This window comes from Gopherus flavomarginatus, chromosome 2 (assembly GCF_025201925.1).
Source record: "Gopherus flavomarginatus isolate rGopFla2 chromosome 2, rGopFla2.mat.asm, whole genome shotgun sequence".
Taxonomy (NCBI): domain Eukaryota; kingdom Metazoa; phylum Chordata; order Testudines; family Testudinidae; genus Gopherus; species Gopherus flavomarginatus.
Window position 1 is genome coordinate 1,236,530 of NC_066618.1, and position 14,396 is coordinate 1,250,925.

Here is a 14,396-nt window from a genome sequence, read left to right on the forward strand (position 1 = left end):
CGGACAGCACCAGCCCAGCGCCACACCTCTGCCACCAGCGGGGCACCCTGTGCCACCCCATCGGGCACTCACTGGATCCCTGGGCTCCCGCAAACCCTCCGCTCTAGGGAATTTCCACCACAAACAGAGCCAGCACCCAGCACCACAGCCACGCCCGCAGGCCAGACTGAGGGAGCAGCACCAGACCCGATTGCGCACCCCCAGCCTGCCATGCACAGCCCCCAGCCTGGCCTCTGGGACCTCCCCAGCCCAGCCCCTGGGACCCCCCAGGTCAGCCCCCCAGCCCAGCCCCTGGAACCCCCCCAGCCTGGCCCCTGGGACCCCCCCAGCCTGACTCTCCCAGCCCAGCCCCTGGGACCCCCCAGGTCAGCCCCCCAGCTCAGCCCCTGGGACCCCCCCCGCTAGGAACTTCCTCCTCCCCCCTTGACCACCCCCCAGGCACTCGGGGGAGGGCAGAACGCAGCCCGAGGCCCGGGGGGGGGGAGGGTTGCATCATCTTGGATTGCAGCGCTGATTGGCAGATGTTCCCAAGTAGGCGGGGTTTATCGGGAAAACAGCCAATGGTAGCCCAGGGGGCGGGGTCTCACTGAGAAGGCTCGGGGAGGGTCTCGGCGCCTTTTGTAGGGGGCGGAGCCTGAGGGCAGTGGGGCGGGGCCGAGCAGGAGGGAGGCCCTGAGGGGGCGGGGCAGAGGGGGGAGGTGCTGGGGGGGATGGCGGAGGGGGGAGGTCCCAGGGTGGAGGCGGTGGGGGGAGGCACTGTGGGGGCTGGCGGAGGGAGGAGGCGCTGTGGGGGCAGCGGGGGGAGGTGCTGTGGGGGATGGCGGTGGGGGGAGACCCCGGGGTGGGGATGGAGGTGGGAGGCACTGTGGGGGCTGGCGGAGGGAGGAGGCGCTGTGGGGGCAGAGGGAGGAGGCCCCGGGGTGGAGGCGGAGGGGGGAGGCACTGTGGGGGCTGGTGGAGGGGGAAGGCGCTGTGGGGGCAGAGGGGGGAGGCGCTGTGGGGGCTGGTGGAGGGGGAAGGCCCCGGGGTGGAGGCGGTGGGGGAGGCGCTGTGGGGGCAGAGGGAGGAGGCCCCGGGGTTGGGGCAGAGGGGGGAGGCGCTGTGGGGGCTGGCGGAGGGAGGAGGCGCTGTGGGGGATGGCGGAGGGGGGAGACCCCGGGGTTGGGGCGGAGGGGGGAGGCGCTGTGGAGGCTGGCGGAGGGAGGAGGCGCTGTGGGGGCAGAGGGAGGAGGCCCCGGGGTGGAGGCGGAGGGGGGAGGCGCAGTGGGGGCTGGCGGAGGGAGGAGGCGCTGTGGGGGCAGCGGGGGGAGGTGCTGTGGGGGATGGCGGAGGGGGGAGACCCCGGGGTGGGGATGGAGGTGGGAGGCACTGTGGGGACTGGCGGAGGGAGGAGGCGCTGTGGGGGCAGAGGGAGGAGGCCCCGGGGTTGGGGAGGAGGGGGGAGGCGCTGTGGAGGCTGGTGGAGGGGGGAGGCGCTGTGCGGATGGCGGAGGGGGTTGGTCCCCGGGGGGCCAGAGAGGGGAAGCTCTGACGAGGGAGGGGTCTCTGTGCTAGCTGAGTACTGGAGGAGGCAGCGGCTCCCCATGGGGCCATTATTGAGGGAAACTGGGCTGGCCCTAGCACTGGTCACTCTGCCCCTCCCGCCACTCCCCCCATTTCCCCCCAGCTGGCTGGGCCCTGGCCTGTATTTGCACCCACTTCATGGCCCATTAGCTCCCTCCCGCAGCTCCGCCTGGCTCCTTTGTGCTGTTTCCTGGGGACCTGGAGGGCAGCCGCACCACTGGGGCCCCATGAAGTCAGAAAGCTCCTCGTCAACCTCCTCCTGGCCCTGGCCAAACGCTCCATCTGCACTCCCAGGAGGAGGTGCTGGACGAGGGGGGCTCTGCGGCTGTGGGGCCTGTTTCCGTTCCTCCCTCGTCTCACGTAGCCGGGCTGAGTTCTGCTGGGCAGCAGCCGCTGGCTCCCTTCGAGGAGCAGTGGGCACTGTCCGGGGTTCTCTAGCCAGGACCCTCGTTCTGAGCCTCTGACCTTCACCCCAGGCCCTGTATTTCTCATTTGTTGCCCCACGGACTCTTTTGGTCCCTGGGTCCAGTGGTCCCTCCCGCTAGGCTGGGGGAGGGGCCTTGAGAAGTGGGGGCGCTTGCACCTGCCCACCTCCCAGGTTCCCAATAACCTCTTTCCCCCCTGTGCTGCCCAAGCTCTTCCTCCTGCGCCTCTCCTGACTCTGGCTCCTCGGCCAGGCCCGCTGCGAGCGCCTGGCTGGGGGCAAGGAATGTAGGCAAGGCCAGCTAGCGTCCCTGGCCCGGTGGGTGGGGGCAGAGAGCTGAAGGGGGTCACTCACTAGAGACTTTTGTCTGCCTTCCTCCCCAGCCACCACCTGGACCCAGAGACTGCCGGGAGCCCCAAGGCCCTCCAAGAGGAAGAGCCTGCATGGCCTCAAGTGCCTGGCCCGACCACTGCACCGAGCCCCACGAGCAGGTGAGAACACAGCGTGATCCCCCAGGAATCGCCACCTGCCTCCCCCTGTGCAGCCGGGCCCTGCCCCCCACTCCGCAGCCAGCAGGGCCTCCCAGCCAGCGTGTGAGCCAGGAGCCCAGCGTAGAGCAGAGCTTGTTAGCACAGGAAACCGGCAGTTACAGCCAAGCCCATCCCGGGGGGATCCAGAGCCCTGGGCTCCCCCCCCACCCCAAGTCCCAAGCAGGAGACTGATCAGCTTTCAGCAGCCCGCCCTCAGTCACGCCCAGGTGCTCTCCTCCTTCCTTTGTTTCTTTCCTGGGCCAACAGGTCCCCTGGCCTCCACCTCTCACGTGGTTCTCCGACACCTCCTGCTGATTCTTGCAGAGGATGGGCCTGGGCCATCAGTTGCCAGGATACACAGTGTCGGCCTGACAACCAGTCAGCATCACACCTGCCCTCTAGGGGTCTCTGCGACGATCTCACACCCTTAACCCCCCACCTAGACACATGGGGAAACCGAGGCATACAGTATTCAGATGGAACATTAAGATCATTCCCACTTTGTCACACTGGGGCACCTCAGTGTGGCTTTAATGGAGAGGTGGGAGACTACAGCTCCCAGCATGCAATGCTCCATCTTGAGCCAAGTGGCCATGCTTTGGGCTCCAGGTGGAGCACTGCATGCTGGGAGCTATGCTCCCCTTGGGCTGCACTTCCTCATGATGGCTGCACTGCATGGCTGTGCAGACACGCTCTCCGGTCAGGCCTGGCCAGGCGCTCCAGTGGGGCAGAAGCTGATGTTTGTGGTGCCAGGGCATGAACTCCACAGCTGTTGTTCCACTCTGTCCTGGCGGATCCAGCCCTGTCCTAGAAGCTCCTTGCTGATGGGATGCTTGTGCAACTGGGATGAATTCCCCTGTTACCCCCTCCCCCCCAGTAGCTGTGGGTCCTCGAGCCACAGGACATAGCTTTCAGCACCTTGGACAGATACCAGTGGAATGTGCTGATAGTCCTGGGACAAGCTGTCAGGGCCTGACACAACCCAGCAGCTGCTTCTTCCACTCCTGGAGCGTCTCAGGCACTGACTGTCCTCATGGCCTTGGTATTATCCTAGCAGTGCTCACTGAACAGAGCAATGGGGCCCTCTAAACCGGTGCCACCCCCATGCCCTTTGCTGCCCTGGATCAGCCAGGTGGGCCCATCTGGCCTGGTTCCCCCCTCATAGAATCATAGAACATCAGGGTTGGAAGGGACCTCAGGAGATATCTCGTCCAACCCCCTGCTCAAAGCAGGACCAATCCCCAACTAAATCATCCCAGCCAGGGCTTTGTCAAGCTGTGCCTTAAAAACCTCTAAGGAAGGAGATCCCACCGCCTCCCTAGGGAACCCATACCAGTGCTTCACCACCCTCCTAGTGAAAAGGTTTTTCCTAATATCCAGCCTAAACCTCCCCCACTGCAACTTGAGACCATTGCTCCTCCCCACCCAATCGGCCCAGTGGGGTGGATTGCCAGAGTCAGCTGCTCTGGCTGTGGGCAGAAAGTGTCGTCCATCCCCCTCACAGCCCTTCCAGAGCCCGTGAGCCCGTTGGCCCTGCAGCTGTACTAGTGAGCTGCTGGGTGGCTCCTGCCTGTGTGAGGGCAAAGCCTCAGACACCCCAGAGGGTGGGTGCCAGCGTCACGTCCCTGTCTGGCACAGAGATCTGGGTGGGGCTTGTCCCTAGGGGAGTGCTGGCAACACAAGGTCTTTTAGGGCCCAGCTTTGCCAGGCCCTGGGGGAGGCTCAGGGTGGGCCCTTCCTACTCAAACTCCTGTGTTTCTAGAGTGATCCTCATGGGAAAAGGTAAGAACCCTGCTGATCTGTGGGCTGGGGCATGGCTCCCTCCAGCTGCCCCTGCCAGGGGTCATTTTTCCCTTCACATCCTCCATCCTTGGGCTGGTCTCAGCAGCAGCATCCTGGCCTATGGGGCAGCCTCCCCAACAGCAGGAGTGAGAGCCCTTGAGGTGAGATGCAGCATGTGATGGGCCGGGATTGCGGAGCAGCAGCATGGAGGTGCCACCCGACGAGGGCAGGGAGAGAGCCCGGGTGGCTGTGGCTGTGGAAAGTCAATGGGAGCAGCTCTGGAGAGGCCTGGGCATGGGGGTGCAGGGCAGGCTGCAGTCGGGGAGCGTCTTGGTGCTGCAGGACAGGAGAAGGTGCTGTCGGCTCAGAGACTGGGAGACATCAGGGTAGGGGGCAAGATTTGGTGGAGGTCTGGCTGTTTGTAGTGCTGACTCCTCCTACAGCCTCCGTGTCTGTGTACGGGGGAGGCCCCCCCTCAACATTGGCAGTGGTTCTGGACTGACAAGGACCTTCAGTGCCAGCCTGACCCCACTGGGTATCCTGCTCGCCCCCTGGGACAGCAGGAGCTGCTCTGGGTCCAAAAGGTGATGGGCTATGGCTGCTGCCTGGGACCCGGCTCTGGGGAACCATGGAGCAGTGCTGGCAGTTCTCACTCTCCCCAGCCTTGCTCGCCTTCCATCTGGCTGCACATACAGGGTGTGGAGATGGGCAGAGGCAGCCCAGCTGGCTTGGGAAGCTAGAGAGGGATCTTCCACCCATTCCCTAAGCAGAGAGGAGACAGCTACAGGCTGGCAGTGAGCAAGGGCAGCAGGCAGGCGTTCATCTCCCCCTGCCCCCTGCTAATCAGGAAATGAGGAGTGACCAGGGCGCTGGTTTGTGGTGGGGCCTGGCAGAAGAGCAGGAGAGCTTGCCCACTGGGGGGGCCCCTCGGGACCCAGAGAGGAGAATGAGGGACAAGCAGGCCTCGCCTGCGAGCTGGACTGCCGTGTATTCGCCCTGGGATCGGATTACTGACAAGGGGCTGTGCCAAAGCAGTGGGATTGCTGGGGGCGGGGGCAGAGGAGGAGAGGGAGAGGGCAGCGAGCGGCCAGGGCTGGGGGTAACTGGGAGACCTCCAGGGGACGGCTGGGAGGGATGGAGCCCAGGGCAGAGGAGCTGCTAGAAGGCCCAGGTGTGAGTAGCTCGGCACAGAGCTAGTGAGACACAGGCTCTGCTCCAGAGCTCCTGGCCTAACCAGACAGACAGAGGGTGAGTTGCTGCAGTTTAACAAATGGGGATGTGAATCCTAGAGGTTGTGTCTTGCTGTGGGTCACATGGGGGTCTGATTGTGGCAGACCTGAATGCAGAGCTCCTGGGTCCCAGGCCAGCCTCCCTGGCAGGGGCAGAGCTGACCATGGCGGGATTCACAGATTTCAAGGCCAGAAGGGAGCACGGATCATCCAGTGTACTCTCCTGCCTAGCACGCCCGGGGACTGCTCTGAATTAACTCCTGCTTGGATGAGAGCAGGTCCTTCCGAGTGTGCACCTTGGTCTATTGCGACAGTCCTCTGGGTCCCCTTCTGGGCAGGTAAGGAGGAGGCCCTGGTAAAGCCAGTGGGTCCCAGACTGTGCTGTGTTTACATTTCAAATGCTTCCCTGCTCTTCTTCTGCTCACGTTATCTCCCAGCCTGGTGTGGCCTCAAGACGCCCAGTGTGTTTAGGTTTGTGGCCTTGCGGCAGGGAAAGCGTGCCAGGGCCTTGGCGGGGAAGCGACTGAGAGAACTGTCTGGATGTGTATAAAGAGCAGTGCTCAGAAACATAAACTGACCTTCTCCTCTGGCTGCCGGCTGGGCCGGCGTCTGGGGAGGGGACGGAGTGAGCACCGTTATCAGGCTGCTTTTGTAATGGGGAGTGCTGAGGAAGACAGCAGGGGGCAGGGCATAGCGAGGGAGAGGAAGGGCGCAGGGCATTCCAGGATCAGAGATGGATAGAAAATCACATGCAAGGGGCCTAGTCATCTCCTGGCAGCCTGATATTAACCCTTTGCATGTTGCTGGGAAGCAGCAGCAGCCTGGGGTGGGGAGGTGCCTGAGCAGGGGGTGCAGTGAGCAGGGTCCTGGGTGGATGCAGTGAATGAGGACAAGAGCGTGTGCAGTGAGCAGGGTGGGTGCAGTAACGTGGGTATGGGGTGGGTGCAGTGAGCAGGATGGGTGCAGTAACGTGGGTATGGGGTGGGTGCAGTGAGCAGGGTGGGATTCCATGGTGTGGGGAATTGAGTGGGTGCAGTGAGTGGAGTGGGTTTCTGTGGTGGCAGTGCGTGGGGATGGTGGGTGTGCGGAGTAGGGTGGGATTCTGTGGCAGTGGAGAGCAAGGTGGGATTCCGTGGCGATGGGGAGCGGGCTGGGGTGGGATTCCATGGCAGTGGGGAGCAGGGTGGGGTGGGCGCAGGGAAGGGGGTGGGATTCCACGGTGGTGGGGAGCAGGGTGGTTTTCCGTGGCAGTGGGAAACAGGGTGGGTGCAGGGGGCAGGGTGGGATTCCATGGTGGTGGGGAGCAGGGTGGGGTGGGTGCGGGGAGGGGGGAGTATTCCATGGTGGTGGAGAGCAAGGTGGTTTTCCGTGGCAGTGGGAAACCGGTTGGGTGCAGGGGCCAGGGTGGGATTTTGTGGTGGTGAAGAGCAGGATGGGGTGGGTGTGGGGATCAGGGTGGGATTGTGGCAGTGGGGAGCAGGGTGGGTCCCTGAGAATAGCAGCATGACATTGCTGTCCTGGAAACCCAGCCTGTTCATGGGTGGTGCTGAGTGGGCACTCCTGATGGCCTAGGGCAGGGGGTGAGGATCTGGGGTGTGGGCTGAGCAGGCTTGGGAGAGGACCATGGATCAGCGTCATCCTGGGGCAGCCTTACTGGCGGGTGTGTGGGATGGAGTGCCTTCTGCACCCCCAGTGGGGTTCCGGGGGGCTCCAGGGAACCTCTGCCCCAGCCCCATCTCCCTCTCATCGCTGGCTGGCCAGGTGGCCTCAGGAGGCATGGAGCAATCCTGTGATGTGTTGCCCTTCCCTGAAATGTCCGCCTTCCCAGGCTGCTCTCAGCAGGGCCCAGGGCACACCACTAACATGGCCACTGCTAGGCTTCACCCTCATCAAAAATGGCCGTCCCCAGGAAAGCCAAATCAGGCTGACCCTGGGAAGATGGTGACCCCTGCAATGTGAGGGCAGGAGAATGGGGCGGGGGCATGCAGGGGAGCTGTGTGGGGAAAGGAGAATCTGCAGGGGGTAGAGAATATGGGGCAGGGACAGGGAGTGTGAAAGGTGGGAATAGGGTGACCAGATGCCCTGTTATTAAAGGGAGAGCCCCATTTTTTGAGACGTTTTCTTATATAGGCGCCTGTTACCCCCCACCCCGTCCCATTTTGTCTCTGGTACCCCTGGGTGGGAAAGGAAGGACAAACCATGGTAGGTGGGGGCAGCAGACTGGAGATCAGCTTATAAGGCAGCGGTGGGCAGGGCTGGCAGGGTGGGGAGGCTGGAGGTTGGCCCTGCATAGCCTGCACACGCCATTGGTGAGGGTTCGGCTGCCTGGTAGGCAATGCCTTGAGGTGGGTTATGGGGTCAGGCTTGGGGTTGGTGATGCAGTGAGAGATGCTCTGGGTGTCCAGCCCTGCACAGGGACCCTGTGCCAAGGTTCTGGGGCGCTGGGTCAGTGCCCAGGCCCTCCTGCCCCTCACAAGCCCCTGCCTGGGCACTGGCTGCAGGGACTTGCCCTGGGGACCGATGGGGGCTGGGACCAGGAGTCTGCAGGTGAGAGCACAGAGACAGCTTGGCATAGGTGCATGCAGGAGCAAGAGCAGCACAGGCCTTTCAGCAGCCAGGAGGGGAGTGTCTGTGCTGGGGGCTGCAGGGAGACCCCCCCCCCGAGCCCCACCTCTGCCCCCCAAACCCTCGCAGCGTTTCTGCCTGGGGAGAGGTGGTTCCGCTCCGGGGCACGCTGGGTCTGGGTGCCAAGTCTGTTCCCCCGGGACACGCTCACTGCACAGTGCCTCTCACACAGGCCTGGGGCACCCAGCAGAAATGGAGAAGGCTCTGAGCACAGAAGTGGGGGCAGGGTTGGCCCCAGTCGCCTGGGTTCCTGAGTGGGAGGAGGGACTCTCTCCCAAGTCAGTCTCTGCGCTCGCTGTCCGGAAGCAGCCGCATGGCTTGGGCCTGTGGGGAAAGCCTGTGTCCCAGCATGTCTAGTGAGGCACACAAGCTTAGCCGTGGAGTCGGCCCGCGCCTGGGGCCGCAGCCATTGTGCTAGGCCCTGCAGGTGCACATAACATGCACCCAGGCCCTGCACACACACTGCACAGGCCAGGGCCAGCTGCAGAGGCTGACACTACACAGGCATGGGGGCCAAGTCTGTATAATTTTGGGGAGTGCCCAGAACGGGTCCAAGTCCTGCCCGCCACACCTGCCTTGTAAGCTGATATATAGCCTATCCCTGTCCACTCCCCCCACCCTGGGCACAGGGCCAGCAGCGGAGCCCCGGGCAGCAGCTGGGACCCCATGCAAAATGTGGAGGTGCTGCAGCACCCCCCGCACCCTCGGTCCTGCACCTATGAAATAAGGTTAAGCGGGCCCTTCAAGTTGATGCTCAGTGGACAATTGTGAACAGAGATACTGTTTTCATCAGAATGTACAGGTCTGTCGCATCTTACGTGCATTTAACATGCATGGTTTTAGCTTTACGCTGTTGGCAAAAACAAAAATAAAAAAACAGAAAAATAACAATTTTAAAACTGTACCTGTCGTGCGGGCGATTCCGCCTGTTACACTCTATGTAATTTTGACTATACGCGATTTTTGCTTTACGCGCTGACTGTGGAACGTAACCCCAGCATAAGATGAGACTCGCCTGTATGTAAAATATCAGCCCAAACACTGGGGGAGCCAGGCTCACATTCCTGAATATTGGTGGAGTATGGGCACCACGGGCCCATATAACTCGCCGCTTATGTGCACAGGGGCTGAATAACCAGACGTGGGGCAGGCTGCAGGGGACTGAGCTAACAGGCAAATCAGCCTTTGCATCTAATAGGAGCATCCCGAGGGGGGTCTGTGGATCTGGGGTGCTGTCCAGTCAGGGGTGTCCCTGCGGCCAAGCTGACATGGGACATGTTGGCTGGCATAGCAGTGTCGCCTGGGGGAGGTTTTCACAGCATGTCTGCACCAGCCAAGCCCCAGTGCAGATGCAGTTCCAGTGTCGGGCTGCAGCGTATTCTGTTCAGGGAACAGGTAGGAGCTGTACAGCAGAGCACTCCTGTCCTCGCAGGCTGCATCTCCACTAGGAAGGGTTGCTGGTATGACTGTGCCAGTGATCCCTTCTAGCACAGACCTTGTCTGAGCACGTCTGCTGCTCCAGGGGGGTAGCGCGGTGTGAGCGTGTGATGGCAGCAGGCTGGTGTGTGCTGCTCTGGGAGGTAGTGTGGTGTGAGTGTGTCATGGCAGCGTGTCGTGGCTGCGGGCTGGCGAGTGCTCGGGGGTAGCGTGGTGTGAGCGTGTCGTGGCTGCGGGCTGGCGAGTGCTTGGGGGTAGCGTGGTGTGAGCGTGTCGTGGCTGCGGGCTGGCGTGTCCTGCTCCACGGGTAGCTGGTCAGCGTAGCAAGTCCTGTTCCTCTGTCCCAGCAGGAGGAGCACTCTTGGCTGCAGACAGCGAGTGTGCGAGGCCGTGTGCTACACGCCCAGGGTGGAGGGATGGAGCCAGGCAGGGAGTTTGCACTGGGCTGTTTCAGTGGGTAACCCAGGCCTGATTGCTCAGTGATCGGCATCTAGGGACAGGTGTGGGCACCTCGGTGGGTACCTAGTCAGTGTGTCCCTCCTTCCCTGGCCCTCTCGTCTGGTAGCTGGGAACTGGCTGTGGGGAGCTTTGGCTCTTTCTGTCCCCATAGAGCTCTGTGTCCGCCTGTCTGTCCTGTACGCTCCCCGCCCCAGTGGTGGCCTCCTCCCAAGCTGCAGCGGTGGGTGAGCCCTCTGCAGGGGTCACTGGCCGGGGCTGGGTCTAGGGACACATGCCCCAGCAGTGGACAGCTTTGGGACGCTTGCCCCCAAGTGGGGGGCTCAGCCTCCTCCCAAGCACCAGAGCCCCTGGTGCTCAGCTGAGAAGGGCCATGACCGGAGCTCTCTGCTCCCCAGAGGGAGAGGGGCCTGGGGCACTCCCCCAGGGCCCCTCCTCCAAGGAGCCGCTGCCAGCGCAGCTGAGCCCAGGCAGAGAGCTGGGAGCTGAGGGGCGCTAACAGGCGAGGGGAGCCAGCCAGCTGCAGAGAAGGGGGTCAAGGAGGGGAGACCTGGGGCAAAGATGGGGCAGCAGGGAAGTAATGAGGTCTGGGGCCGGGGAAGTGCTGAGTGGGCACCATGGTGGTAACATAGGGAGGGATAGGGGCAGGGGCGGTTGGTGCTGGTGGAGGACATAGGGAGGGGAGAGCATGGAGGAGCTTGGCTCGGGGGCAGTGCCTGGGGCCAGAGGGGTCTGATGGGGGGCAGGACCAGAGCAGGGTGGAGGATGGGGTGCCCGGGGCCAGAGGGGGTCCAGTGGGGGGCAGGACCAGAGCAGGGTGGGGGGATAGGGGAACTGGCTGGGGGGCAGTGCCTGTGGCCTGAGGGGGTCTGATGTGGGGCAGGACCAGAGCAGTGTGGGAAGATGGGGGAACTGGCAGGAGGCAGTGCCTGGGGCCCGTGGGGGTCCGATGGGGGGCAGGACCAGAGCAGGGTGGGGGAATGGGGGAACTGGCTGGTGGGCAGAGCCTGGGGCCAGAGGGGGTCCGGTGGGGGGCAGGACCAAGGCAGGGTGGGGGATGGGGGAACTCGCTGGAGAGCAGTGCCTGGGACCTGAGAGGGTCCGATGGGGGGCAAGACCAGAGCAGGGTGGGGGATGGGGGAATTGGCTGGGGGGCAGTGCCTGGGGCCTGAGTGGGTCTGGTGGGGGGCAGGACCAGAGCGGGGGGGGGGAATGGGGGAACTGGCTGGGGGGCAGTGCCTGGGGCCCATGGGGGTCCAGTGGGGGACAGGACCAAGGCAGGGTGGGGGATTGGGGAACTGGCTGGGGGGCAGTGCCGGGGGTCCAGTGGGGGGCAGGACCAAGGCGGGATTGGGGAAGTGGCTGGAGGGCAGTGCCTGGGGCCCGAGGGGGTCCGGTGGGGGGGCAGAACCAGAGCAGGGTGGGGGATGGGGGAACTGGCTGAGGGGCAGTGCCTGGGGCCAGAGGGGGTCCGGTGGGGGGCAGGACCAAGGCAGGGTGGGGGATGGGGGAAACTGGCTGAGGGGCAGTGCCTGGGGCCTGAGAGGGTCCGATGGGGGGCAGGACCAGAGCAGGGTGGGGGATGGGGGAACTGGCTGGGGGGCAGTGCCTGGGGCCTGAGTGAGTCTGGTGGGGGGCAGGACCAGAGCGGGGGGGGAATGGGGGAACTGGCTGGGGGGCAGTGCCTGGGGCCTATGGGGGTCTGGTGGGGGACAGGACCAAGGCAGGGTGGGGGATTGGGGAACTGGCTGGGGGGCAGTGCCTAGGGCCAGAGGGGGTCCGGTGGGGGGACGGGCTCAGGCCCGGGTGCCGCGGGAGTGGGAAGGGGGGCGAGGCCCAGCGGTCCGTGCGCGCCCCCCTGCCCAGGACCCCGCGGTCGGGCCCGCCATTGGCTGTCAGCGCGCAGCGCCGGGCTGGGGACCGCGGGCGGCGGCCGGGGCGCGGCGAATCAGACCCGTGTGCCGGCACCTCGCGCTGCCGCCGCGCCTGAACAAGGGAGGCTGGTGCTGCAGCCCGCCGGGAGCCGAGCCGAGCCGAGCCGGGCGGGGACCGGGTGCTGCAGCCGGCGGCAGGTGCACGGTCCCGGGGGGCCCCGCGCCCAGCCAGACCCGGACCGGATCGCGCCCGGGGTGGGGGCTTGGCACGGCGGCGTGCTGGGCCCGGCTCCGCGGGGTCCCCCCTCCGGGCCCGGCGGCGCAGCCCGCAGCCGGCCCCGCCCCCGAGCCGCCGGGCGGCCGGAGCAGGCGCTGCGCACCGAGCCGCAGCCCCGGGCTGGGGAACCGCCCGCGGGAGCCCCGGAGCCGAGCGCAGCGAGACAGACGGGCCCAGGCAGGGCCCTGCTGGGGGGGGCGCCGGGGACAGGGGCCGGGCCGGCGGCCGCCCCCCATGGGATAAGCAGGATGCCCGTGCGGCGCGGGCACGTCGCCCCCCAGAACACCTTCCTGGACACCATCATCCGCAAGTTCGAGGGGCAGAGTAAGTGCGGGGCCGGGAGAGTCCCCCAGCCCCTGGGGGTGTCCCTGTGTCCCCCCCCCCGACCCTGTGTGTGTGTGTGTGGGGGGGTGCTCTGTGTGTCCCCGTGTCCCCCAGCCCCTGCGGGTGTCCCTGTGTCCCCCCCCCGACCCTGTGTGTGTGGGAGGGGGGTGCTCTGTGTGTCCACGTGTCCCCCAGCCCCTCTGTGTGTGTGTGTGTGGGGGGTGCTCTGTGTGTCCCCGTGTCCCCCAGCCCCTGCGGGTGTCCCTGTGTCCTGCCCCCCGACCCTGTGTGTGTGTGTGGGGGGTGCTCTGTGTGTCCCCGTGTCCCCCAGCCCCTGCGGGTGTCCCTGTGTCCCGCCCCCCGACCCTGTGTGTGTGTGCGGGGGGTGCTCTGTGTGTCCCCGTGTCCCCCAGCCCCTCTGTGTGTGTGTGTGGGGGGGGTGCTCTGTGTGTCCCCGTGTCCCCCAGCCCCTGCGGGTGTCCCTGTGTCCTGCCCCCAGACCCTGTGTGTGTGTGTGTGTGGGGGGGTGCTCTGTGTGTCCCCCAGCCCCTCTCTGTGTGTGTGTGTGTGTCCCTGTGTGTGTGGGATGTTCTGTGTGCCTCTGTGTACCCCAGCCCCTGCGTGTGTGTGTGTGTGTGTGTGTGTGTGTTCGGTGCTCTTTGTCCCTGTGTGTATGTGGGGGAAGTTCCCTGTGTCTCCCTGTGTCCTCCAGGCCGTGTGTGTCCTTGTGTGCCCCAGCCCTTCCCCCTGGGTGTCTCCCAGCCCCTGTGTGTGTGTGTGGGTGCCCTGTGTGTGTCAGGGCATGTCCTCCAGCCCCTGTGTGTGCCCCAGCCCTTCTGTGTGTATGTAGGGGGGAGGGTGCCCCTGCGTGTGCATGTGCTCAGGTTGTGCGTGTGCGGGGTGTGTGTGCATGTGCAGTGTGTAAGGTGTGCATGTGCAGTGTGTGTGCGTGTGTAGGGTGGGCATGTGCAGTGTGTGTGTGTGCGGGGGGTGGGGAGAGAGGGTGTCCCTGTGTGTGCGTGTGTAGGGTGGGCATGTGCAGTGTGTGTGTGTGTGTGTGTGTGCGGGGGGTGGGGGAGAGGGTGTCCCTGTGTGTGCGTGTGTAGGGTGGGCATGTGCTGTGTGTGTGTGTGCGCGCGTGTGGAGGGTGGGGAGGAGAGGGTGTCCCTGTGTGGATGTGTGTGAAAGGGATGCCCCAGGTTTGTATGCTTGGGAGCGAGGTGTGTGGCCCAGTCAGTAGCAGGGGAAATCAGATCAGTGCTTCCTGACTGAGTTAGTGTGCCCAGGCGACTGAGGCTGGGGAGAAGCCCGTGCTGTGGGGCACTGGAGCAGCTGGGTGCTAAATGGGGGGCAGTTCCTGTCTGTGCCCAGTGCAGAACTCTCCTCTGCCGGCCCTGCGGATTGTGTGCCAGGCCGGGAGATGGCCTTGTGGACAGCTGATCATTGTGGGGCTGGGCCTGGCAGCACCAGAGCTGGATGCCTGTCTCTGCCCTGGAGTAGCTGTGCCTCAGTTTTCCCATCTGTAGGGTGAGGCTGACCCTCCCTCCCATGCTCTGAAGGTGACTCTGAGGAGGGCTGTCTGGAGAGGAGGCTCCGCTGGGCTGGGCTGCCGAAGAATCAGTCTCCGGCCAGGACCAGCAACCCGGCTTTTGATGAAGGGCTTGTGTTTGCTAGGGCTGGTACAGAGCTGTGCCATGGGCCAAGGGCTTTAGTGTGTGCCAGCTGCGACTGTGTGTGTGTGCGCGTACACTCCCGTGGGTGCCAGCCACAACTGTGTGTGCGTGCGTGCGTGTGTATGCTCCCGTGGGTGCCAGCCGCGACTGGGTGTGTGTGCGTGTACACTCCAGGGTGTGCCAGCTGCGACTGGGTGTGTGT

General features: G+C 64.7%; 1 protein-coding gene across 1 annotated transcript in view; it reads left to right on the top strand.

Moving 5' to 3' along the window:
- Positions 1 to 12,404: 12,404 nt before the first annotated feature.
- LOC127045986 (potassium voltage-gated channel subfamily H member 2-like) overlaps positions 12,405 to 14,396 on the top strand; it is a 56,588-nt gene continuing 54,596 nt past the window's right edge. The window contains exon 1 of the mRNA XM_050942881.1: positions 12,405 to 12,521. Within this exon, the coding sequence (XP_050798838.1) occupies positions 12,446 to 12,521 (76 nt within the window). The 5' untranslated portion in view covers positions 12,405 to 12,445. The remainder of the gene's footprint in view (positions 12,522 to 14,396) is intronic.